This window comes from Telopea speciosissima, chromosome 8 (assembly GCF_018873765.1).
Source record: "Telopea speciosissima isolate NSW1024214 ecotype Mountain lineage chromosome 8, Tspe_v1, whole genome shotgun sequence".
Lineage (NCBI taxonomy): Eukaryota > Viridiplantae > Streptophyta > Magnoliopsida > Proteales > Proteaceae > Telopea > Telopea speciosissima.
The window spans coordinates 49,266,983-49,291,272 of NC_057923.1; the positions used below are offsets into that span (position 1 = coordinate 49,266,983).

Here is a 24,290-nt window from a genome sequence, read left to right on the forward strand (position 1 = left end):
TATGCATGAAAAAGTCATTTTACCATTATTTTCAAAAACTCATTTTTAGTCATTTTTATCCTATGATCATCCTAAAGATTTGGAACACCATTGGGGGCATGAGGATCCTCCAGAGCTATAAAAAATGGGTCTCATAACATTTTGGATACCTTAATCCTCTTTGCCTAGACTACTCTGGATGACAAAATGAGATGTTACCAAAAGGAATCTTTTATGCTAGTGTAGGAGCTAAAATTTGGTTAGTCAAGATTACATATTCACTCTGAAAATACAATGACAAATGTTCAGTAGAAGATAATACTTGATAGTTGATACCCCCTTCTCTTCCCTGATTATCTATATATACTAGGAAATTTTTTTTTTTTGGGTGTTAGGCATGGTTGATTTGACCACAACATTTGACATACAACTGATCCAATGTACAACAATCTATCTAGTAAATTGAAATTAGCCACACCACTTCCCCCTTGCCTTAAAAAACCCCCCAAAAAGAATAAGTTTGTTTCTCTTGATGTGCTTGTTTCACATGTCAAAGTAAAAAATAGGGTGGAAATTTTATGCATAGGTAGATCTCAAGGACTCACATATTAAGCTCCAGCTCAAATAGAGTGTGCTAATTGCAGAATAAAGAATTAAAAATTTAAGGACCACCAAGTGGATGCATGGACATACATGGGAAGGTATCCCATTACAAGAGAAGTTAAATGATTGAAATTTGATCTGGAGTTTTACACATTTAATCCAGACATATCCAATGGACAAAATCACCAAATCACTTTTCCATGTGGCAAATTCTCCATGATCGTCGGGAAAACTCTCTAGATGTGTTTGCTTAGAAATACTTTTGCTTAAAGCCTTAGAGAGTGGTTTATATATGACAATAATGCGTACAAACATGGTTCATTAATTAAACCACTTGATGATTGTGTTCTCAATGACTAGAAATTGTATCACTAACTAAAATACAACCACTTTCTTCATTTTTTTGAAGCAGAAGGAAATTAAAAATATTTTAAAAAATTAAATGGGGAGTTGTTTTACCCAATAATTGAATAATCAAAACCCTTTTCTATTTAATTTTAGAAAATGATAACTACAACATTCAAAAGGTTGGAAAACTTTATCTTGTGATGAGTACTACTAAACATGGATCATGGATGGGTCCATGTTGTAGAGGACTATACACTCATCTCATTGGTTAAGTTTGAACCCATTATGTGCATATAATAGAAGTCAAAACATGGTTCGAAGTTTTGCCAAATCACAGAATGCCACTCTCTAAAATTTAATATTGAAGGTTAATTACATCTTTATTATTTAGTTGGATCTATATACTGCTTGCTTATATTGACATCTTACACACCAATATCCATTTTGATCTCCAAGTTCTTGAATTGTTTGAAGGATTGTCATGTAGGCATCGCAAATGCGATCGCAGTGGAAGCGTAAATAAGATCACAGTATCGATGGAGAAGTCATTCAAAAAATAAAACAAATCAGGGATCGATTATTACCTAAGCCTCACAAGTGTAAAACCTCCAATCGATGATAGCCCTTTCACGATCGTTCCAAGCTCCACGCAAGCTTTGCGTTCCCACTCGGTCAAGCTGTCTCCTCCACACTTCCAAGAGCACAAAGTATGGACTGTCTCTAAGATTAAACACTAAGAGAAGGGAAGGAGAAAACGGTTTTAGGAGGGAGAGGGAGAGCTCCGCGTTTGGGTGCCTTGTGCATTCCTTGAATGTGATTTTGCAATCCCAAAATTAAATATGAATTGCTCCTCACTTCATCCCAAATTGGTAGCTCACATAGGCAAATCATATTGAGTTTCCTAATGGGACTCAATTGCTAGCCTATCTAATCTTTTCCCACAAGGAAAGATATGCATTGCTAGGGGAATCCAATCTTGGGTGGAATATCCAATATTCCCCCATTGGGTTTTCTTTTCTAACAATCTCCTCCATCCTACTGTAAGATCTAATCTTACAAGAGGATCATGAAAAGGAAGCCATGATCAACCATTACAGCAGCGTAGATGAATGGAACCGAAAGGAAAGGGGTAGGATTGCAATGGGATTCCACTCAGCTTCTAAGAAATGCAACGTCGAAGATGCTAAGCAGATGTAATAACCTACGCCCAAGGTAAGTAGTTAAAACACGCATCAGTCCCCCACAAGACAATGTTGCATAGTTCAATATAAGGCATGTGTACGAGACTGTCAATCCTCAATGAACCGATACATCGATCGAGAGAATCAATTACCTTGATTGGACTGAGAGAAAACATTTCAAACAAAATGTTCAAGAAAATAGATAATGTTTCATATATATATAACGAAAACCATTTCAAAAATATTTTGAAAAATGCTACCGGATCCGGATTTGGGTCCAATCCTGTATAGAATACTCTCCTCAACATACTCCCAACGTATGGGCTATGGGTTCCATGTTGGGCATCTCTTTCGAATACAGTTAGACATTGAGAATCCAACGCACCGATATATAGTCAGAGAGAGACATCAATCGTTGGTACACCAAAACTCTCAACATATGAATGCGTCGATAAGGACCCCTCAGGTCAAGGGACTAATCGTGAACTACTTAAGAGAATTTCATTTTCTTTATAAACTGACAGTACACCACATGTAAAATTCTCAATGATCCAGTCCAATGTACACACTAAATGTACACTCACATTTGTGCCTTGAAAAAACAACCATCCTAAGCACACACAATGTGACCACCATGCCTAATGGGATGTCCAGTCCCATCCCCAGTGGTGAACAGTTTTAGGTATGAATACCTAAGGATAATAAGTGAGCTCAATAACTGATCATACTAATCAAAAACAAAATTTGTTGATTTAATAGAAGGAGTTTTGTACATCAGTGCCAGTCACCCATGGACTTCACCCCCATATTCCTAACATGTTTCTCAAAAACACTAGGAGGCAATGCCTTAGTCAGGGGGTCAGATAGGTTATCTGCAGTGTCAACCTTAGCTATGGCTATATCACCACGCTGAATAATCTCACGAATCAAGTGATATTTTCTCTCCACATGCTTGTTTCTCTGATGAGCTCTTGGTTCCTTCGCTTATACTATAGCTCCCCTATTGTCACATAATAGTTGTATGGGTCGCTCCACTAGCTTAGGGACCACCCCTAGGTCTGTCAAGAATTTCTTGAGCTAGACACCTTCCTTGGCTGCTTCACTAGCTGCCAAGCACTCAGCTTCTGTTGTAGAATCAGCTGTTGACTTTTGTTTGGCACTCAAAATCACTGCACCCCCACTAATCACAAAAACCATCCCAGAGGTAGACTTTCTATCATCCTTGTCAGTTTGAAAATCCGAATCCGTATATCCAACTACTGACAACTGATCACAACCATATACAAGGAAGTAATCTTTGGTCCTCCTTAAGTACTTGAGGATCCCCTTGACAGTTGTCCAGTGTTCTTGTCCTGGATTGGATTGATATCGACTCACAATTCCTACGACATGACGAATATCTGGCTTGGTACACAACATGGCATACATCAGACTTCCTACTACCGAAGCATAAGGAACTCTCTTCATAGTCTCAATTTCCTCAGGAGTTTGAGGACATTGTGACTTGGATAAATCGATTCCATGTCTGAAGGCACATTACCTCTCTTTGAATCCTGCATGTTGAACCTCTCAAGCACTTTGCCAATGTAGGTGGATTGTGACATTCCCAACATCCTCTTCTTGCGATCTCTCACAAGCTTAATTCCTAGGATATAGCTAGCTTCACCCAGATCTTTCATTGAGAATGTTTTGGATAACCACATCTTTATAGATGAAAGTAACTCCACATCATTCCCAATGAGCAGTATATCATCCACATATAGGACAAAGAAACAGACGGCACCACCACAGATTTTCTTATACATACATGGTTCATTAATGTTTTGTTCAAACTCAAAATCCTTGATAGTTTGATCAAAACGGATGTTCTGATCTAGAAGCTTGTTTTAGTCCATAAATGGACCTCAACAACCTGCATACCTTGTTTTCCTCCCCTGGGGAGACAAAACCCTCTAATTGATTCATTTATATGACCTCATCAAGATAACCATTAAGGAAAGTGGTCTGTACATCCATCTGCCAGATCTCATAATCATGGTATGCAACAATCGATAATAAAATCCGAATAGATTTAATCATTGCTACCGGTGAGAAGGTTTCATCATAGTTAACACCCTCTTTCTGAGTATATCCCTTCGCCACCAGTCTTGCCTTGAAACGTTCCACCTTTCCATCCACACCTCTCTTCCTCTTGTAGATTCATTTATAGCCAATGAGTTTTACTCCTTGTGGCAGATCTTCAAGAGTCCAGACATGGTTAGAATCCATGGAATCTATTTCATTGCGTATAGCTTCTGCCATTTCACTGAGTCAACGTCCTTAAGAGCCTCAGCGTAAGTATAAGGATATGTGTCTGAATAATCAGACACCATGTGGAATTCTTCCACCGTTTGATCCTCCTCTGTGAGAAGGTTCAAACGAGTTGGTGACCTGATAGACCTCCCACTCCTCCTAGGCTCTTGAGGTTGTTGCTCAACCGTGGGTATGTCAACTGAAACCTCTGTCAATGCAGAGGGTACCTGGTCATCAGTTATTTCTTTAATGACCACTGGATCTGATATTGGTGAGATCATGTCATCCTCAAGAAATGTCGTATGCTTACTAACTATGACTTTCTGATTGACAGGGTCATAGAAGTAGTAGCCTATTGTAGTCTTAGGGTATCTCAAGAAATAGCATCTATCTGTTTGGGATTCCAACTTATCTATCTGTTGTTTCCTTACATGTGCTATGCAACCTCACACCTTAAGATGTTGAAGACTTGGCTTACGCCGATACCACAACTCAAAAGGTGTTCTGGTCACAGACTTTGTTGGCACCCTGTTCAGTATATAGATGGTAGTTTTCAGTGCGAAACCCCAAAAACTCAATGGTAGTTCCGAATAACTCAACATGGACCGAACCATGTCCAACAAGGTTTGGTTTCTCCTTTCTGAAACTCCGTTCTGTTGAGGTGTTCCTGGGGGCAGTCAACTGGGTTATAATCCCAGCTTCCTTCAGATAGTCCCTGAACTCATCTAATAAGTACTCTCCTCCTCGATCAGATCGGAGGCACTTGATGCAGTTACCCAACTATTTTTCAACCTCCGCTCGAAATTCCTTGAATTTGTCAAAGGTTTCCGACTTGCGGTGCATCAAGTAAATATAACCATGACGAGAATAGTCATTAGTGAAGGTCACGAAGTATTCGTAACCATACCTCGCCTGAACGTTGATGGGTCCACATACATCTGAGTGTATCAATTCTAACACAGCTTCGGCTCTTCTTCCCTTGTTAGAGAAGGGTTTCTTGGTCATTTTTCCTTGTAGACACGACTCACAGGTTGGGTAAAGTTCTACCTTCAATGATTCCAAAGGCCCATCCTTCACCAACCTGTTTATCCTTTCTACTCCAATATGACCTAACCTTAAGTGCCAAAGATATGCTGAATTATCTTAGGCTGATTTTCTTTTTAAAGAATTATTGAAGATCTCATTAACCTCTAGTACTGGTTTTAAGAGATATAATCCGTTATCTAGTAGGCCAGAAGCAATAAAAGAATCATTCAACCGAATAGTTAACTTATTACCAAAGAGGAAAGTATAATCATCCGAAATAAGCCTACTAACAGAAACAATGTTCCTCCTAAAATGAGGAACATAAAAACAATCTCTCAAAACTAAAGTACTATTATAAAAAACTAAAGTAAAATCTCCAACAGCCTCAACACCCGTACCCGTTTGCGAACGAACTTCATCCTTACTCAGTCTTCTTGTCAGCTTGAACCCCTGCAACAAGTTACAAATATGGGCGGTAGACTCCGAGTCCACCAACCATGTGTTAGTAGGTTCCTCTGACAAATTAGACTCATAAAGGACCAAGGTTTTAGAAATACATTCTTCCTGTTTCTCTTGCTTCTTTTCTGAGCAGCCAGGAAATCACGACATTCCTTCTTCCAATGTCCGTCCTTCTTACAAAAGAAACAAGTCCCCTTGCCCTTGTTCTTCTGAATTTCCTTATTGCCAAGCTTAGGGTTTTTGCCCTTATCAGCCTTCTTCTTCTTCTTCTTGCCCTTGGGCTTGGAGGAAGAAGACTTGTCCTCTGTAATCAAGACCTCAACTTTCTACTTCTTGGATGCAACTTCCACTTCTTGCAACATGTTGCCCACCTCAGGGAGTTCCATGGCAAGTTTATTCATGCTATATAATTAACAATAAACGATCCGTAGATCTCCTGAGGCAAAGAGTAGAAGATGACATCCGTCTTATAATTCAGTTTAAAGGATGTCCCAAGGTTCTCCAGATCTAGGAACAAGTTCAGCATTTTCATGACATGGTCAATAATTGGAGTACCTTGAGCCATCTTCGTGCCATGGAGGAGTGTCACCAGTTGATGATTGGCATGTCTTTCTTCTCTCCCATACATCTCCTTCAACTCCTCCATCATGTCCTTGGTCAAGTAGAGATCCTTGACCGAATCAGTAATGGTCTTTTCCAGAGAACTCAAGACGAGGAGTTTTGCCTTAGAGTTCTTCTGTCAAAACAACTCATAGGCAAGCTTAGAATCGGGGTTCTCCTCATTAGGGGATTTAGGCTCATCTTCGTCTAGGACAGACATTAAACCTTCTGCAGACAGGAGTAACTTGATGTTTCTCCTCCAGTCAACATAGTTTGGGCCGATCAAAATATGGTCTTTGATAAGGGCGGTATAGTTCATTTGGGTTGACATTTTTAAAATCTACATGATGTACAAAAATAATAATTAACAAGATCGATAACCATTAAAATAATCGGGGTAAGAACAATCAATGGTCAGTCACACCCCAAGCTTCCCTCTAGCTTGTAGGGTATGAATTGGAAACCATCAACTCTCATGCTCCTGACTTAGCCTATCGGAGTTCATCATTCGCATCTTGGTTGGGTGGACTATTCTGTCCGTCACTTAGACTTCCAATATGATTTGGCCACCTGAGTGTCGTGCCCATTCCTATCGGCTGACACACACTCAAGTCAAGTGTTTACCCTTAATTTTAGAGGGAACTATGGTGTTTGTGGGTTAATGCCTATTATCATAGTGCACATACCACTGACCATATTCTCTACCTATCACATGTGAGATGAGTGCAGACAATTTCACCAATTCACCCAAATATTATCCTATTGCCATCTACAAGGGTGGATCAATGATATTTCTACACTCACCAACTAAGGGAGGCCATGAGAATCCCGTCAACTAGGGTTTCCCATATCACACTTGTATTAAAATGAGGGAAAACGGGAATGCATATAAACCACAGCCATACATCCAATGTATAAACACAATAGCACATCCATTCAAGAAAAACTATAAACATATCAACACCAATGGTTATGGGATAGCATCTTTAATCAACATGAGTTCATATCCAAGACAAACTCACTTTGATTAAGAGATGGATGGGAGCAATCATTGCCTCATATGTTACTCCCACATATAGTAAAATTAGTGTGATAATGCATATGCAACTAACTATTACAGGAAAATTTCAAAACTGTAATAAATTTGGACACTCCAAGTGAGCAAATCCATCCTTCAATCTTCTCTCTAACGAACCGACAAGATCCTTGATCCACGATCCACGATCTATGATCCATGATCCACGATCCACAATGGTCTCCAAGAGGTTACAATGAATAAATTTTAAACTAAAAATTATTACAACCCTTTCCAAATAAATAAAATTACATAACAGGAAACTAGTCCACCAAAATTGGACTGCCTGGAGGATAAAAAGAAAATTACATATAAAATCACATCCATGCCATGCCTAGCACACACATACATCTAATGCATGTAATTTTTTAAATCCCATAACCATGGTCCTCATTACATATATGATGCTCAAAAATAATATTTCAATATTTTATGTGAAAATTATCCAAAAATACATAAAAACATCATTCCATGACAATCCAAGTCATTATGATCATGTGCATCCAATGCATCCATCATGCAACCATTACCATGATAATTTATGTCATAATGGTTATGTGCATTACATGATCATTACCATGACAATCCAATGTGACTATGATCATGTACATCACATAGCCATTACCATGACAACTTATGCCATAATGGTCATGACACATACCCCCATAAAGTCATCACATATATGTTTAAAATAAAATTAATAACCATAAAATTATAATAAGCCATTATGCCTATTGAGGAAGGTGGGTGAAGGGAGGAATCTCTCCACCTATCTTCTCCAATGAAATTCCCTTCAACAAGTAAAACAAAAATTTTTTTTTTAAAATAATGAAAAACTACTACGCAAAATATAGCAAAATAAAGGGAAAATCATGAAACCAAGTGCACAAAGGCACAAGGCAACACCGCACACAGCAAGGCTGTCCACGCACCCACGCGGCTGGCAGCCATGCGCGCATGCCGCTGGCAGCCCGGCACACACGGACAGGGGGGCAAAGGGCGGCAAGGGGCTAGGGTGCGTGCGGCAATTGGGGCGCGCGCAGGCAGCAAGTCCGCGGCCCCCTTGTGCACATGCATCTCATCCCAATTTTTTTTTTTTAATAAAAGCTTGAATAAAATTTAAGAACATCACATAATAATGAAAAAAATAAATTGAAAACAACCCCATCGATAAAGAGGCTCTGATACCACTGTAGGCATCGCAAGTGCGATCGCAGCGGAAGCGTAAACAAGATCACAGTATCGATGGAGAAGTCATTCAAAAAACAGAATGAATCAGGGATCGATTATTACCTAAGCCTCACAAGTGCAAGACCTCCAATCGATGATAGCCCTTTCACGATTGTTCCACGCTCCATGCAAGCTTTGCGTTCCCACTCAGTTAAGCTGTCTCCTCCATATTTCCAAGAGCACAAAGTATGGACTATCTCTAAGATCAAACACCAAGAGCAGGGAAGGAGAAAACGGTTTTAGGAGGGAGAGGGAGAGCTCCACGTTTGGGTGTCTTGTGCATTCCTTGAATGTGATTTTGCAATCCCAAAATTAAATATGAATTGCTCCTCACTTCATTCCAAATTGGTAGTTCACATAGGCAAAGCATATTGAGTTTCCTAATGGGACTCAATTGCTAGTCTATCTAATCTTATACATTGCTAGAGGAATCCAATCTTGGGTGGAATATTCAATATTCCCCCATTGGGTTTCCTTTTCTAACATGTCATCCCCTCAAGTGCGGTGCACTGTCCAGTGCACCAGACTTAAGAATCCAATCATAAAAGCATGGGTACTGGCATCTTTTTATCCTTTCAAGTATTGGATGGACGGTTGGATTCTTAAGTGTGGTGCACTGGGCCGCACTTGAGAGGATAAATTTCCATTGGTTGACACTAATTAATATAAACTACCAAGGTTGTTTTCAATAGATGATCATTATTTACCCACCTTGTAGGGATTTTCATCCTCTCAAGTGTGGTGTACTATCCAGTGCACATTTAAAGTGCATCGGATGGTGTCCACTACACTTGGGAAGATAAAAATCCAAGCTTCAAGTACAGTGCACTGTCTGATTCACTTTAAAGGTGCATTGGCAGTGCACCGCACTTGAGAAGATAATATTCAACTTGTAGAGGGTAGGAAATGAGAGAAAAACAATAAATTCTGGACCGCAGGCTCGATTCCACGGTTTAAGAAAAAAAGGTTTTTTTTATTTATTTTATGAAAAGAACGAAATATATTGAAATTAGAAAGGGTCATACTCTGTAGTACAAGCGTTTTTAGCCATGTTCCTAGCAAAGGAATACACAAGTGGTTACTAGTCATAACAAAATTCACCCCTTGGGTGTGGTCAGATAGGTATAAAAACTCTTTAAACAGTTTCCACGGCCACATGCATTTGGTAGGAGATGGAAGAGTTGTTGAAATGAGCTGATTGTCACTCCAAACTTCTTTAATCTTCAACCTAATGCTGGCTGCTTGGTCAATCCCTTTACGGATTGCAAAAAGGAGAGCCATGAGATCATCCCGTTGAGGGGTAGTCCCTGTGTCAAAAAAGTTAATCCTACCATGTGTCAAAAAGAAATATGACCATCCTGCGAGGTATAGTCCTGATTTATAGTATCCTACACATATCAAAGCAGAAAAATTGAGCATGGGTAATTGAAAACTATTGCCAGTAAGTAACATAGGTCCAGGAATATCTATTACATCAAGGGGTGCAAACAAGGGGGGGAGTAAATCATGAAACGTGATCCACTTTTGAGTGCAACGTAGCACTCACAAGGGATCAACCAAATAAGAGCTATAAAAGGTTCTGTTCCTAGCCGTCCAGATAAAATAACAAGTTATAAGAAACACACTAAAAAACCATAAAACCAGCTGTTTGTGCCTGAGAAGAGAATAAAAAAACAAACAGAGAGACTTAATATTATCAAACGCCAAAGAGTCGGTTCTTAACCCCAAGGGTCCTGCTGCCCAGATGTGTTTAGCCTAATCACAAGATATGAAAAGATGCCATGAGAACTCAGCACCATTTCCACACAAAGCACAAGAGGAGTCAATCTGGATCCATTTCGACAGGGTAGCCCTGGTAAGAAGTCCTGCATTTAGCAAACGCCAGAAGAAAATCTTAAATCGTGGGTGAATTTGAAGTTTCCAAAAAAACCTCCACCAATGTAAAGTTATAACAGACAAATTTCTAGAATTAGAGGTAAGATAACGAGTAGCCAATTTAGTAGTGAGGATTCCATTCCTGGCTGGAACACACCACCATCGATCCTCATAATCAGAGATAAGTAAAGTTTGAATTTGAGAAGACAATAATCAAGGTAAGCAACCATTAAGCAGATCAGATTTCCATCTGTTCTCATGCAAGAATGAACTAACAATCTGTGTTTTATCAGAAGATTTAATCAGAGAGGTCTTTGAGGTATAGAGAGTTTACCTTGTATGGCCGGGACCCATTTGTCATACCAAAAGAAAGTCGAATTGCCATTGCCAATTTTTTTGATCACCAGGTTTTCTAGGTCAGGGAGTACCTGAGAGATACTATTCCAAGTCTATGATCCTTTTCTGGCCCTAGTGGTTGGGTCGAAAAGAGAAAGTTTTGGGAAATATTTGGCTTTGAGGAGTCTAGCCCATAAAGAGCAAGAGCAAGGTTTAGTGATGAGCCTCCAGCCAAGTTTCAATAAAAGAGCTTGGTTATGGGTTTTGGCCTTACGAAAACCCAATCCTCCTTGAGATTTTGGTAAACACATTTTATCCCAAGACACAAGATTAGATTTCGGCCTTAAGAAAAAAAGGTATTGTTAAAAGATAATATTAACCCCAAGAGAAAGCAGTCCTACCAAAACAAAAAAAGAGAAAGCAGTCTTCTTAAAGAAGACACTTGTCAATTTATGGGACCCAAAATACAATGAACGTTTGTGCATGAGAGGCGATTCTTGGTCCGTTTTAAGGCTTTGCTTTGCTGGGCCTAGACTGGCCCATATATTTAGCCTGCTAAAGTATTAAAGGATACACTAGTGACTAGTTACTTCTCTTTCTTTCTCTCTTTTCCTCACATGAAATGATTTCTCTGTTCCCTCTATGAATTTAATAAAAATCCTCTGTCGTATTAGAATAATTATCACCTCCAATTTGCGGGCACCTCCAATTCCTCTAATAGGGGAGAATGAATCCCACCTTGGGTAGTGTTTTCGGGCAGAGGGTAGGGCGGTCATTTCTGCCCTCATATGAGGAATTAAAGGAATTGGAGGGTACAACAAATTGGAGGGGATAATGATTCGCCATATTGCAGACAGTACGACAGTGGATCTAGACTCCTATGAAATCATTTCATCACCTAGCACTAGTGTGCTCCCCTACACTGCATGCTAAGAGAACCCTCTCCCTAAAATATATGTTTAACTAAAAGGAAAAACAAACGATTTTTCTCCATGTAATCAAATGTAACCATCGAGGTAACACATATGTCACATATAAGACAAAAGGTTTTGTATAAAAGGTCATCATAAAATTAATATTTCATTACTAAAAATGCCTATTACCAAAAATTAAAAATTATAAAAAATACCACTTTATTTACATCGATTATCTACAACATCATCATGGTGACAAGCTCAGTGTAACAAACCGTATGTGGTTACACCAATAAAAAACCAAAACAAAATGCTACATAAACTGTAACGTGTATACATCATATGGTGGTACATAATAAAAAGAATTTTAGTACCCAGGAAAACATAATAGAAGAATTTCATCAAGTATGGTGGGATGTCATGGACTCTAATCATGAGAAAGCTTGAAATTACACAAATTTTATAATGAAAAACAGTCCTATGTCAATTGTTTTATATTCTTCTCAAATACCAAGAAAAACTCATAAAGAGAAGCTAATTCTTGTTTCTAATCTCCCACCCAAGACAGTAGACCATGGCATGGTCCCCCCCCTTAGGCTACCATACAAAGACCATGTTGTTTGGCTAGCTTGGCCAATAAAATGCCAGGATGGGCTTGTATTTTCACCCCAAATTGTAAGGTGTTGGCATTTTATTATTCTTTAATTTTAATTAATTTATTATTTATTTAAATTAATGTTTAATTGATTAATTGCATGCCCAAACTTGAAAGTCTAGCTCGACACATGTCCAACCCAATTCCATATAGAATTCTTTGAGGGGCATTTCTAGAAATAAAATATGACATGTGTTGGAGTGCTAAGTTGTAGAAAACGAGAACTAATTAAAACGATGTAGAAAAAAATGATAATTGCAGGAAAAAGATTTACGTGACTTGACAAGATTGTCTGTCTACGTTCACGGTGAGTTGAGATCTGCTTCACTATCAATGGAGAATAAGATTATAGTCACTTGTCTTCATACCTCTCTCAGATTGATTACAAGAGAAAAAAAAATCATCACTACAAATTTATAGCGAAACCCTATACATGTAATTTACTGAAATACTCATATGACCCTGGAAAAAAATTTCTCAGAGATTGCCACCCTCGAACTGACCCACCTGTAATAAAGATAACGTACAATGTAGGTCAATTCCTCCTAGCCTTTAACAATCCTTTGGAATCAACCCACTCATGCAAACAACGGAATACAAGACATCGTACCCCCAACATGAGCATACTTGCAGGCTAACCGTGCACTCTCCAAACTAGAATATATAGATGATTAGAGTACCTAATCAACTAATTATAAATAAATCATGTGAAGTGATCAATGAGAATGAATCATTTGCACGTACCAACCGGTGAATGTACTTCTTAAGGCCAATCATGTACATTATACTTTTGTTTCCATTCAAACTTTTCCTCCCGTTGTAAATAGCAAAAATAGAACAGATGGTTGATTCTCACATGTACGTTCGCCTATTAATGCGTGTGCAGAAGAACCGAACTCGTGATCGATCATTGAAATGTTCATAAAAAAAAGGGGAAAGAAAACTCATTTTCGGATTTCAAGAATTGATTTTGATGAGCTCATCATGGTCTCTACCGATCTGCAATTTGTTTGCTTATTTAATATCATCTGAGTTTGGGTCATAGTACCAGACTGATTCATCCACACCCATCATCAAAGTTAGGAGTTTAATTAGGAGGCAAATTGGTTGGGGAGAGTGAGGAAGGAGACGGGTTATGCCGGCATCTTGTCACAGCTCACACAGCAGGTGCATGGGGGTGCTCAACTCCATAAACCCAGATCAGAATGAAGCTCACACAACATGGAAAGGGTCATTGGAAGTCCCAATGCCCACATAATCAAGGGCAACTCTCCCTGTATTTCCTCCATGGGGCTTTTCAGGGAAGTACCCTTTACACATGGGACTCAGTGCTTTCTCTCCCATTGATGCAAAAGGTCAATTAATGCAACTGATCCAAATGCCCATGGCTTAGCTCATCATTCCTGGGAGCTCTCATCTCCATATGGGTCTTAATCTTAGTTGCCTTCCTAGGGGGTCAGTGGCAACCAAATGTAGAAGAATGACAACTTAAAATGAATCACCAACAAACAATCACATAATTGAATACAAGGATTTACGAGGTTTGGTAAAATTGTTTACATGTTATCAATGGAGAATAAGGTTATCATCGCTCATCCTTACATCTCTCTCAGACTGCTTACAGAAAAAGAACCCTCGCATCATATATGTAGCGAAACCCTATACAAGTAATTTATTGAAATACCCATATAACCCTAAAAAAATTCCTTACTATGTTTGGAAGCCAAGAAAAAAAATTCAAAAAAAATTGAATTTGAGGAGAAAGATAGACACATAAATCAATCAATGTGTTATCATAATTTTTGTCTTTTATGTTTTTTCTTTTCTTGGCTTCCAAACATAGCCTTAGAGGACTGCCTCCCTAGCCCCAACCCTTGCATGAACCCGCTAGCTTGTGAAGACCCTGCTAGTAATAAAGATAAACATGTAAGTTGAGCCGATTACGCCGATAGCTCTTAGCCTCTTAACGGCCCTTCGAAATCAACCCACTTATGTAAAACGAAGAAATACAAGACATTGTACCCCCAACACCCCTAACTATACCATGGCTTAGCTGATCACACCCAAGAGCTCTCACCCAACTTCTCTCATATTATGAGGTTTTTAATTCCACAAGGAACTCGAGTACATTGCCAAAATTCAAGCACACCCTGATTCCAGCAAGTCAGATAACACATTATAAACAAGAAAATATGGTTTATGGGAGATTAGGGTATTGGAAACCTGAACTAGTTGACCAATCAAATTAACCAAGACAAGATGAGCAAAAATAGGGTTCTTTATATGGAAAACAAGCAATATTCAAATTATTTAATTGGTTAATGGATGGAATATTGAAAGGGAAAAATACAAAAAAGCAACACTTCCATGAATTTAAAATATAAATAGACAATTAAAAAGCAAGTTTGTGGTGCACCACTCACTACTCATGGACTCTTCCAGCCATGCTTAGCTCTGCAACTTGAATTGTTTGAGTTGGTCAAAGCTCTTAACAACTGACGAAACTTTCTTCTTCAATTCTGATCTCATTAAGGAATGAATCTCTCCTTTCTCATGCAATCTATCCAATACAAGATTGAATCCAGAGTCTGGTAACTCAATAAGAAACCAAACTGATTTGCTTTCTCTCTTGACAAAAGCATCTTACTTGAACATCTAAACAAGATATCCATAAATGCCCAATTAGCTAAATCTTCAATCTTAGTTCTACAAAGCCTCTCCTTCTCCACAATCTCTTCCCAAACACTTCCCTTATCAGCCATGAAATTGGAAAGTCGTAAATCCGGCGAAAACATGTCATCTCCAATCACTTTCACTCCAAATTTAGCTCCAATTGCAGGCCAAATTTCCTTCCAAGTGAAGCTTGGACCATTTGTAGCATTAAAAGCTTGACCTTTAATGGATGAAACATCTTCATTAGTTGATGCCCATATATGTTGCTCAGCTACAAGCCTTGTATCAGTACTATCAATGTAAACCTCTTCCCAACACTCTTTTGAACCACCAAACAAGAAGGGTAGATTGAGATATCTACATATAACACCATAAACACAAAGCCCACCAATGAAGTTATAACAAGTTCTTTGAGAATTCCCTATAAGCAACCCTGGTCTATGAACTGACCAAGCAACTTTGCCATTTAATTTCTCTATAAGCAAATCTTCCAATGTGTAATAGAAATTCTTGCCTTGGCCAACTCTAGGGCTATCTTCACAATAACGAATTGGGTTTTTGTTAAAAGGGCCAGAAAGAGACACATAATGCTTAGCTCCAGTTTGAAGAGAGACATGTTTAAGTGATTTGGCTGTAGGGAGAAGAGCATTTAAGGCATTGGATAACATAGCTTTGTTCTGTTCACAACAAGCAGGGGAATCTAAGGGGAATTGGCTTGACCAAGTGATCCAATACATATGGGTTACATCAATAAGTAAAGAGAGTTTCTCTATGGTTTCTAAAGGGTTTAAGAGGTCACATGAAATGAATTGATAATTAGAAGAAGAAGAACATGGAAGGTGGAGATCATCTGATCTACGAGCTATACCATATACTTTCCACCCTGGTTTTGAAGCTATGGTTCTTGCAAGCTCCTTACCGACGAGTCCGGTTACGCCGAAGATGATCGCAACATTGAGAACAAAGGCTTCTGCAATTCCATTTCCATTTCCATGGATTGCCATGGCACTGGTTTGTAAAGGATGTTGAGGACTTTTAAGGGGTCTGTATCTATCTCAATATATATATATATGCATGAGTGAACTGTCACCTCCCTATATATAAATGGCTCTATAAGCCTAATTCTTATAAAGTATAAACTGGTGGTCTATGGTCTTTGTTTTGGTGAGTCAATTTAATAGACCAACTAGAAACGTTTAATATATTTTAGGGATGGAATTCTTTTGGAAGAGTACCTTGTTACGTTATTCATTTTCTAACCATAACTTGAAGAAGAAGAAGATGACCATAGGAGCATGAGAAGACTTTCCTTTAGAGAAGAAAAAGATGATGTTAATTTATTGCAACTTGGTCTGAAATTTTTTTAGATGAAATGGAACTTGTTGGGAGTATTATGTCTTGTATTCTTTTGCTTGCATTAATGGGCTGATTCTGAAGGGCCAACGGAATTTGGATGACCCTATACTTTCTTAAAATATATTAAATGTTTCTAGTTGGGCTATATGGGTATTTTTGAAAAAGATATTTATCTGGGATTTCGCTATATATTTGTAGCAAGATGGTTATAATTTGAGAAAGGTGTGAGGACGAGCGAATGTAACCCTATTCTCCAATGTTGATGCAAGATTACTGAGATTCTTCACCTGCCATACTCATGATAAATAAAGAAAATGTTAGGAGAAATGGTTATTTTGGTCCATGGAAGTGTACCTTGGAAAATAGTGAGGTAATTAAGGGTTCACATCATATATATATGTAAGATTCTTTTAAGGTTCAAGTCCAAAGTGAATCTATTAAATCCATTAGGAGGCCAAGCTTCCTGATTACCAATAATCATGGTTAGGAAAATATTTCTATCAATTACAAGTACTTGATAAAAAGTGTTTATGAAATCTTATAAAGAAACTCTCACAGAAGATATCTTGTTAAAAATTAAGGGAAGCAGCTAGTTTTCTGTCCGGGAGTGTGGCCTACGCTAGCATTCCCATGTGTCTATATTTCTCCTCCTCAAAACAAGGGGGGCAGAGGTGTCTTTTCATATGTGGTGGAGAGAGATAGAGATAGGTTCTTTTTCCCTAAATTTAAAAAAAAAAAAAAAAAAAAAAATCTTATTTTTGATGAATTTATATACTTCCCCCTCCCCCCCTCCCCCCGCCCCAAACAAAAAAAAAAAACGATTGCTTAGTTTATAGATCTAAATGGCATAGAAGACAAAGCTACCTTGATCTCCTTTTTATATCTTCATAATCACCAATGTATGATTCAAATCTAAAAAGTTCTAAATATAAAAAATTATCCTTCTTATAATAGCTTTCTTTCTGTTGAAGCATGGAAAGGATAATAATATTCTTCTATGGTTTTTTTTATTATGGGGGACTGGGGAGAAGGTTCTCGAAGCAATTAAGTGGTATAGGGAAACGCACCAATGACATGCAAATCGTTTGATGAAATGATTTTGTATGTAGGAGTACAACGAGGTCATTTCATGTGAGACAGAGAGAGATACAGACACAGAGGATGCTAGGTACCCTACGTAAAGAACGTTTTCCCTTTTATTGTATTGCATGTTGTGACAAAAGAAAACTATTATAGAAGAAGTAAGAAATAGGCATTTGATTCTATGGGCTTGTAAGATAATAATATGGGGAAAAGAATGCCGTTAGACTACATAGCATACGCTAACGCCTCCTGTGTCTATCACTTTCCTCTCTCTTATGAAATGACATATTTGTCCCTTACAACGCAATTTAACACAACCCTATAAACCTCGAGATCAAATCTAACACAAACATGCATAATTGGTCATGTGTATCTCATTATGAGAGAGAGAGAGAGAGAATAGAAAAAGCAAAGTGAAGCCATTCAAGGTCTATATTAGAAAAAAATAGAGGTGGTTATACTCTTAGTGGTAGTTAAATAAGTAAATAAATTTCTATCAAAAATAAAAAATAAAAAATAAATAAAAGAGGTAGTGCTACACTTGTTAGTCGCAAAATGAGATGGTCCAAACATTAGTTTGGGTTTTTGAAAAATGTTCCAAAACCAACACCTGTTTAGCGGCCGCAGTATTAAGATCTAAACGCATGGGCTATAAAAATTAAGTCGTCTGGGTTTGGGTGTTTTTCATATAAATAAAAAGTCAAGAGATCGATGTCTGGTCATGTAATGCCTACACCAGCTTAGGGCCAATGAAGAACTTGGCCATGCGTATGCCTGCAATCATCAAAATGGTTCTCGTACGAGAACCTGAGCTAGCTTCCCAATGAGGGCATACATAAGAGAGTTAACATAGATATGATTTTTTATTTTTATTAATAATTGGGTTATTACACAAGACCAATGGGGATACGATAATTTTTTTAGGGAAAAAGAACTCTGTCTAGGAGTGTGGCCTATGCCAGCACTCCCATGAGTCTATCTCTCTCTTCCCCATGTGAAAAGACATCTTTGCCCCTTATTTTGAGGAGGAGAGAGATAGACACATGAGAGTATTGGTGTAGGTCATACTCTTAGATAGAAAACTGCTTCCTTTTTATTAAATTATAAGAATAAATAACGCCTAAGATACCTAACAGTTACAGTATCTACTTTTAGAATACCTAATGCTTAAAAACTACATATAGGTGTCTATGTTTAAGGTAGATAACATTTGAAATAAAAAAATATGTTTGGAATACCCTAAACAAAGATAGTGTTAGTACTTACTACATGTTTTCTTTTTGGTAAACTACTTAGTACATGTTAACAGATTTCAAAATGCCCCAAATTCCTATATCTATTAAAAAATTTCTAATTTAAAAAATATTACTCAACCTCACCTTTTACCTTTTTTTTTTTTTTTGGTAAATATTTTTTACTGTCGAACTTTAGATTTAAGATCACACCATGCAATAACTTCAAAAAAAAAAAAATTTTAATTAGAAGGATAGGGTTCAACCTTAAGGTTTTAACAGTTTTAAATGTTTAATTTAACTTGTGATCGTTCAATTAGCATTTTAAATTATGACAGGCACAATAGGTTGTAGGGGTGGCTAGTGGTTTTGGGATCCTGTAGAAAATGCTTCTTTTATGCCTCGGGTATTAGCCACAACTTGTATTAATTCAGTTTTCTAAACCTTCTGAATTCTTGGACCTAGCTTCTTAAGATTGTGGCTTTTCCATGCTGTGTCTCAGGAATCTCTTCAACACGGTCCAGATTACTAGCTCTCGTTCATAGTTTTGCTACAGATGATACTCGAGTCTTTTTAAGGCGGTTCTTCCTTCTAATGATCGGCATATCTATGATTCATTTCTCTCAGATGAAGCAGCAAGCATCAGTCCTTAGAACCTATAAAAAAGAGATGATTGTGGTGCGAAGTACTCTTGTGCACCTACATCACTCAGCTTGCGTGCAACCCCGCCCTGTTATCTTATGGAAGAAAAGCTTATTGCTGTGCTGGTTATTCAGAGCCAGAAATTGGCTGTCGGTCCGTAGCGCTTCAAGGGTCACTGTGGCATGGCTGAATGTAGAGCACTCCGCTCCTACAATGTTTTATCTTTTTTTTTTTTTTTTTTTAAAATTTTTTTTGTCTGCATCATGACCATTCATTTAGTATTTTTAATAGTAATAAACATAATAGAAGAGTCTAATATATGATTAGAACATCATTAAAAGCAGTTGATCTTAAACCTTATAATCAATATTTCAATCATGGACAAATTTGCCATGCTTAAAAAGTTAATTGAACGACCACTATCCAAATTGAACATTTTAAAATATTTTAACATTATGATTAAACCTTATCCTTTCAACTACAATATTTTTCTAACTATTGATAGTGTGAGCTATTTGTTATAATTTAAGATTCTATATGGACGGCTCTGATATGAATCAAAGGTTAAAAATGAAGAAACATGATGTTAAACCATATCCTTACAATTTTTGAAACGTTTTCGATAGATACAAAAAATACCTGAAGCACTATAATCATTTAATCGTAATCTGTTAATATGTACTAACATTGTTTTGTGCCTGTTAAACCACAAATATAATGTAATTACTATTAGGGCAAAAGATCTCTACTTGGTCGCATGGTCTCTACACAAGTGTCTGGCCAATGGATGAATACGCCTGGATATCTACCTAGGGGGCAAAGGCGTCATCTCATAGTACCCTGTGAAAGGATGTAGGAAACACCACCAAGTAGAGATCTTTTATCCTTACTATTATTATGGTATGATAGCATATTTTTTACGGTGCACATACCTCCCAACTAGTAGTTTGTTTGGTGAAATGTTAGGCAGGCCCCCTCCCAAATGCAAAAATTTTGATGATACACAATTAATATTGTGCTATTACCAAAATGCTGCATAGAAATTTACACTATTACCTCTGCATATCAACAGGAACAACCTCTGTTAACCTTTGGTCCAATGTTAATGAATTTCTACAGAAACATCTTTGTGGCATCAACTACAAGTCATATTAACTCATAACCTCAAAAAGGCAAAAAAAAAAACTTAAGTAACTGCAGCAGCCCACAAGGCAATTTGGATCCTCTACGGCCGGGCAGATAGCGGCCTTGGTAAAGATAGCGGCCTTGGTGCTGCCCACACCCAAACGGGCATGGACCCCACCCGGGCAGGGTGCTCAGGCAGTGGGTAGGGCTGTCGTTTCACCCCTATCTGGGTGTAGGCAGCACCAAGGCCGCTACCTGCCCAGTCGTAGAGGATCAGAATCCGCCTTCTTAAGTACACTGTAGAAAACAGGGGTTCTTTGTGCATGAACAGAACACTGGTATTTCAGCTAAATTAGGTGTTCTGCATTACTACAAAGTGTAACTTCAATGGGTTTAGGAGGGTGGGAAAAAGAGTCCAACAAAAGGTTCCACATGTATATATAAACATGTTAGAAACCCTACATTTTATATATTAATACATTATTATAACTAATATAAAGAAAATAATTCTAAAAATGGAAACAAATGAAATAGAAGAAACATTAGTAATACACCATGAAACAACTATGGCATCCAAGGGAAAAATTGGAGGGGTCAAAACCAAGATCTGCTCTGGTGTGCAACCCTTTTACCTGAATTGTGTCTAAAACTACATACATTTCAAATCTGGGTTGGAATTCTGTATCTGAGAAAAGTTGAGACCAGTGGTTAAGCATCAATGCCCAGAAATAAAGTAGACCATGGTCTTGGATGAGGTGTGGATTCGGATTTGGATTCAAATCCAAATATGCTAATGAATATACTAAGATTCAAACTCGGATTTTCTTGATCTGACACTAGTCTGACCTGTTATGTCATATTGGTTCCATAGATTAATATTAGTTCCTTAAAAAAAATTACAAGACACATATTTGAGCTGTCACACTAACCGTTTAACCTTCCAATGTCTTTTCAGTCAGCCAGGCACTGGAAAGGAAAGAATAAAAGAAGCAAACAAACAAAAAATTGTCTGGTATATCAGAAATAAGTAACTACATGGTGCTCAGCTATTTATTGACTGAAGTGATTTTGAGGAGAGTACATGACATGATCCCTATCAAGCATAATAATAATAATAATAATAATAAAATTCTGGCTATATGCAATTGCCATTAAGTTATCACTGCTATCAATGTTAAGCATCATAAACTTATGAACAAAATATAAAAAAATAAAATAGACTAACACTAATTTTAGCATCACAAAAATCTGAAGCTAAACCCAGAAATTCAAGAGGCTCTGCGAAATTGAAGTCATGAATGAAAGAAAACTCTCATGAAAGCTTCATTCCAGATCTAAGCATCATTGGCTCCTCAAAGAGTTACAGCAGATTGGGAAATTCCATCAACCAAAATTTAATTTCCATGTATCCAAGAAACTGATATAGGGCTACAAGCAAGAACATGAATCATGGAGACAAATTTCATGTACAAAGCTCTAGGTTTGTTTCTGGCGGTTTTCCTCCATGATTTTCTGAAACTCTTTTTCACTGGCTGCAATCAGACCTTTAACAGTGTCAAAGGTGGTCAGCCTTATACTGGAGACAATAAAAAGAAAAGGTTTCATCAGTGAATAAACCAGGAAAAATGCAGGAAATGGGGGTTAGGATGCAGGAAATAAATGAACATGTCCTACAGAAATGGTGTCAAGAATGTAGTAAGAACTGAAAATCATGACAAAAGATCAACCCACCCAGCCATAGAAGTCATCCATAAATCCAAGTCACCCAAATATTAAATGGAGAAGGGGCATAACCGGGTGGAACAAGGTTTAAAAACCCGGAATAGGATCCTGTCAATTCCTATCTGATTCCAATTCGAATCAGTTGGAATTGGCCGATTCTGGCAACCAATTCCTAAAAAATGAATTGGGTTCAAAATCAATTAAAAAAAATAGTCAACTCTCTCTCTCTCTCTCTCTCTCTCTCTCACACACACACACACACACACACACACATACATACACACACACACATGCAGTCACCAGACTCACCACCAATCAGACTCTCCACCCAGCGAACAGACTACCTCCCTGCTCCTCCCAGAGCAGTGGTGCCGCTACCTCCCCCAGCTCTCCTGCGCCACCAGCTTTAGCCTCAAGGACCTGTCTGGTCTAAACTCAGTGGCTACGTGGATGGCCTGTGCATCTACATGGCTACATCCTCATCATCCTGGCCCTCACACTGGTCAACCACCTTGACCTCCACACCACCCTCATCTTCACAGCCCTCTACCATAGTTGTCATGGCGTCACGGCGATCCAAGTCGGTGGAGGGGTGTCACGTCGATATATCGACAACGCCATGGCGAGCATGTCGACCATGTTTTATTTTTTATTTTCTCTATTTTTAATGTTTTAATAGATGTATACTCAAGCCATGTTTTATTTTTTCTCTATTGTTTCTCAAGTTTTAAGAAGAAAATTCAGAAATCGAAGAAGAAATCGAAGAGGGAAAGAAGAAATCGAAAGAAATTGAAGAGGGAAAGAAGAAATCGAAGAGGGAAGAAGAAATCGAAGACAGGAAGAAAAAATCGAAGAGGGAAAGAGAGACAGGAAAAAGAAATCAAAGAGGGACGCCATGGCGTAGGTCGCCATGCAGCCCTCTCTAGCGCCAGGACGCCATGGCGGTGCCATGGCGACGCCATGACAACTATGCCCTCTACAACATCATCATAGGCTTCCTCTTCCAGATCCCTATGCGCTTCCAGCAAAGGTTCAAAAACTAGTCTCGACCAGGTTGAGACAACCGAGATCTCGAGATCTTGGTGACAGATGTTTCAGTGGGCAAATTGCCATAGTTGGCTCCGAAACTTTAAGGGAAGCTTGTTTAAGGCTTAATAAACATATTTAGATCTTCAAATTGTAAAAAAAAATAAAAGCATTCAATTTGGTGCACCCTTAGTTAAATGTTGAACGCTTAATAATGTAATATTTTTTCCTATTCTACATATTGTTTGAGTACTATGAGACAAAATTGACAAGTAAATTATGCAATAATGGATGAAGCCACATAATATTGAATAATTATTTAAGAAATAATTTAAGACTTAAAGTTTCTACTACAAAGTACAGTGAACAATGCATATTACATCGACACCCAACCCAAGTCCAGTGAACAATACAAAAGTCATAGACATCCTAATCTTTCATGTCTCAACAATACAATACTATGAGTTTTGTACGATAAATATACCCTAGTCAAGATCCAAGCTTTTTCCCCCTCTGTAGGTCCAAACCCACAAAACCGGCAAGTTTTGTTTGAAATTTCGAACTAAGGGTTGAGACCCTACCTATTTATAATGGGTTTTGTACCATTTGGGTGAGACGGTACAAATTGTACCGAAATATCGCCGAAATTTCGGTCGAGTTTACCAGAATTAGGTAGAATAAAGATCTCGTCTTGACCAGATCGAATCTTCGAGTTTTCCAAGATCTTGGAGAGTTATAGAACAATGCTTCCAACCCATGAAATCCATCACCATAGTTGCCATCTCCGAGTTGCAAACCCATGTCACCGTCCTCTAAATCATGGCCGCTGGCATCTCCACTGAGATACTCTTCCTCCTC

At 38.1% G+C, this 24,290-nt stretch overlaps 2 protein-coding genes across 2 annotated transcripts in view; both read right to left on the bottom strand.

Moving 5' to 3' along the window:
- Positions 1 to 15,085: 15,085 nt before the first annotated feature.
- On the bottom strand, positions 15,086 to 16,250 carry LOC122672394 ((S)-8-oxocitronellyl enol synthase CYC2). Its single transcript, XM_043869875.1, has one exon. It carries the CDS (start codon positions 16,248 to 16,250, stop codon positions 15,102 to 15,104), a length of 1,149 nt encoding a protein of 382 aa, XP_043725810.1. The 3' UTR covers positions 15,086 to 15,101.
- Positions 16,251 to 21,701: 5,451 nt separating this feature from the next.
- Positions 21,702 to 24,290, bottom strand: part of LOC122672751 (probable envelope ADP,ATP carrier protein, chloroplastic) — a 41,364-nt gene continuing 38,775 nt past the window's right edge. The window contains exon 10 of the mRNA XM_043870226.1: positions 21,702 to 22,260. Within this exon, the coding sequence (XP_043726161.1) occupies positions 22,161 to 22,260 (100 nt within the window). The 3' untranslated portion in view covers positions 21,702 to 22,160. The remainder of the gene's footprint in view (positions 22,261 to 24,290) is intronic.

Bases quoted from the DNA above. Each gene is read 5' to 3' on its own strand.
- LOC122672394 (XM_043869875.1), bottom strand. From the start codon at position 16,250: ATGGCAATCCATGGAAATGGAAATGGAATTGCAGAAGCCTTTGTTCTC.